The sequence below is a fragment of the Gekko japonicus genome, unplaced genomic scaffold, assembly GCF_001447785.1.
Source record: "Gekko japonicus isolate JY-2015 unplaced genomic scaffold, Gekko_japonicus_V1.1 scaffold3173, whole genome shotgun sequence".
NCBI classification, from domain to species: Eukaryota; Metazoa; Chordata; class Lepidosauria; order Squamata; family Gekkonidae; genus Gekko; species Gekko japonicus.
This window is the reverse complement of record NW_015163184.1, coordinates 124545-127434: the sequence shown is the minus strand read 5'-3', so window position 1 is coordinate 127434 and position 2890 is coordinate 124545. Positions and strand designations below refer to the sequence as shown.

General features: G+C 48.7%; 1 protein-coding gene across 1 annotated transcript in view; it reads right to left on the bottom strand.

Annotated features, from left to right (window-relative positions):
- MKNK2 (MAP kinase interacting serine/threonine kinase 2) overlaps window positions 1–2890 on the bottom strand; it is a 53421-nt gene that overhangs the window by 2011 nt on the left and 48520 nt on the right. Inside the window, exon 12 of the mRNA XM_015407108.1 lies at window positions 2467–2631. Within this exon, the coding sequence (XP_015262594.1) occupies window positions 2467–2631 (165 nt within the window). The remainder of the gene's footprint in view (window positions 1–2466; window positions 2632–2890) is intronic.

The window sequence follows — 2890 nt, the reverse complement described above, 5'->3', positions numbered from 1 at the left end:
CCCCGGAGCAAAATAAAGTGCAGTAGCCCGATCACACGGTCCCCCGAGTCTCCGCGCTTAGGCTGTTAGCTGGCGATCACACGGCGATGCTGGAGCGTGGCTAAGAAGCGGTGCGGCAAGCGTTTCGCGTTTGTGCGCATGCACAGTTCCGTGGAGCAGCACTGCTTTCAGTTATGTGTTTGTGCGCATGCGCTTACGAAAAACATCCAGTTTGCGACGGGACCTGGACGGGCGCCAAATGCCACGTGATACAAGCCCTCCCGCAATCAGACGCCCATCCCTGCCCCGCGTTTTCCGGATACTAGTGCACTTTCCACGGTACTTTTTAACTCCGCATCTTCGGCGGGACGCCACGGGTTGGCCACGGGTGTGCTCCGCTTCCCAGATGTTGCAGTGTGATCGCGCCCCAAAAACCCGCCTGACATTCGTGCCTTCAGCGTGGCAAATCCCCCGTGTGAACGGGGCCTTAAATACATATTGCAATAAGATAACCAATAAGTTAATATTGGACCCAGAAGCGGAAGGTTAAGCAGCAAGATCGACAGACACATGACGAAGATGTTTGTGAGGCCACAAAAGGTGAAAGTCATGTGTCTGGTGCCAAATGCACAGTTGCTGAATTAGAACATCTTCCAGGTTAGGTCCAAAAAGCACCTGTGTGGCTATCAAAGTCAGACCTGGAGGGTCCTCAAGCAAACAGCTTCATCTTACTGTCATCTCACATAGGACCAGTGTTCCCTCTAAGCTGAGTTAGTGTGAGCCAGCTCACAGTTTTTTAGCCTCCGGCTCACACATTTTTGTCTCTGATCAGGAAGGAGGGCTCCAGAGCAAACTAACTGATGCAGCAGCCAAATCGCTCGCTCACAGCTTCAATGCCAGGAGCTCACAAAGTAGGATTTTTGCTCACAAGACTCCACAGCTTAGAGGGAACATTGCATAAGACCAGTGTTCCCTCTAAGCTGAGTTAGTGTGGGCCAGCTCACCATTTTTTAGCTTCCAGCTCACATGTTTTTGTCTTAGCTCAAAAAGGACGGCTCCAGAGCAAACTAATTGATGCAGTAGCCAAATTGTTCGCTCACAACTTTAATGCCAGTAGCTCACAAAGTAGAATTTTTGCTCACAGGACTCCACAGCTTAGAGGGAACATTGCATAGGACACGTCTTCTTCTTCTCTCTCCTACCTGGCCTTGGAGCCGTAGCAAGTGAACCCTTTTTGGAGTTAAATCTGTTCACAGCAAGTTAAATGTACCTACGTGAATATGTCGTGCAAGATGTGCTTCTGTTTTTGTAAGTAAAATTCCTTTCTCTTGTTACCATGGGAGTCAGATTATTTTTGTAATTCCTTTGAACAGCATTTTACCTTAACCATGCCGGCTCTCTGTGTGCACATGATGGAAAGAAAAACGTACCCCCCACCAATCATCCATGACCAGTGTTCCCTCTGCGCTGAGTTAGTGTGAGCTAGCTCACAGTTCTTTAGCCTCCAGCTCACACATTTTTGTCTTCGCCCAGGAAGGAGGGCTCCAGAGCAAACTGAGTTATGCAGTCTCCAAATGCCTCGCTCACAACTTTAATGCCAGCGGCTCACAAAGCAGAATTTTTGCTCACAAGACTCCACAGCTTAGAGGGAACATTGTCCATGACCACCCTTCTCGGTCTTGTCACATCTCCAGTATTCCTACACAGGCTACCTTATTGGTTTCAGGGTAGAATCCAAAAATCGATCCATTCTAAAACCTGGAATGGCCCAAGATCCCAAAGGACCCCACCTCTTCCTCCTGTTTGGTGGGGTAGAGCCAGTTTGGTGTAGTGGTTAAGTGTGTGGACTCTAATCTGGGAGAACCGGGTTTGATTCCCCACTCCTCCACTTGCAGCTGCTGGATGACCTTGGGGGAGCCATAGTTCTGGCACAGCTGTTCTTGAAAAAGAGCCGTTTCTGTCAGAGCTCTCTCAGCCCCACCTACCTCCCAGGGTGTCTGCTGTGGGGAGGAGAAGGGAAAGGAGTTTGTAAGCCGCTCTGAGACTCCTCTGGGTAGTGAAGGGCAGGGTATAAATCCAATCTCTTCTTCTTCTTCTTCTGTACTAACCTGCCTACCTCCTTCTGATCATCTTCCCAAGGAGAGAGGATCAAAATGATTCCCATTTCATCCCTTTTTAAGATTTACTGAAAATTTGGGAATGTTTCGCAATGCCAACTTCACAGATCTTTGTGCATTACATACACTTACCATACCATTTTCAGCTACGCAGGTTGCAGGACATTTATAAATGTGCATGCTTTATGCCTAGAACGGCAATTTACTGACATAGAAATAACGCTGATTTTACAGCGGGAGAACAGATATGGGGGAAGAGAGAAGAGCAAACACAGACTCGGGAATTCAAATCGTGCAGAGAACGAGTAGAAACAGGTGGGTGATTTTTGGCACCGAAGGATCCAACAGGAAAATAAGCCGAATTACTCACCCCTTGTACCCACGGGTGCTTGAGGACTTCGGCCGCGCTTAGGCGTTTCTTTGCATCCCTCACAAGGAGCTTCGAAATGAGATCTTTGGCTCCGAAAGAGATATGAGCCCAATCTTTATCGGGGAATTCGTACTTTCCTTCCTGGATACTTTCAAACAGCATATTCTGCAAAGGGGGAGAGGGACATGATGTTAGCACTGGGGCAGTCAAAACAACAACAGCCACGGTTCCGCTCCCAAATGTGATACGGCACAGTGTCAGCTAGTGGCCAACAGCCAGCTGTGAGCTGGGTTCTAATCTTACCAACGCTCGTTGGATGGACACAGGCCAGAAAACACCCTTTACTCTGGGACTAACTAGCACTCCCCGTACATCGTGCCTAACGGCTATATCAGAGCATCATGGCCAAAGCAAACCCTTCAGC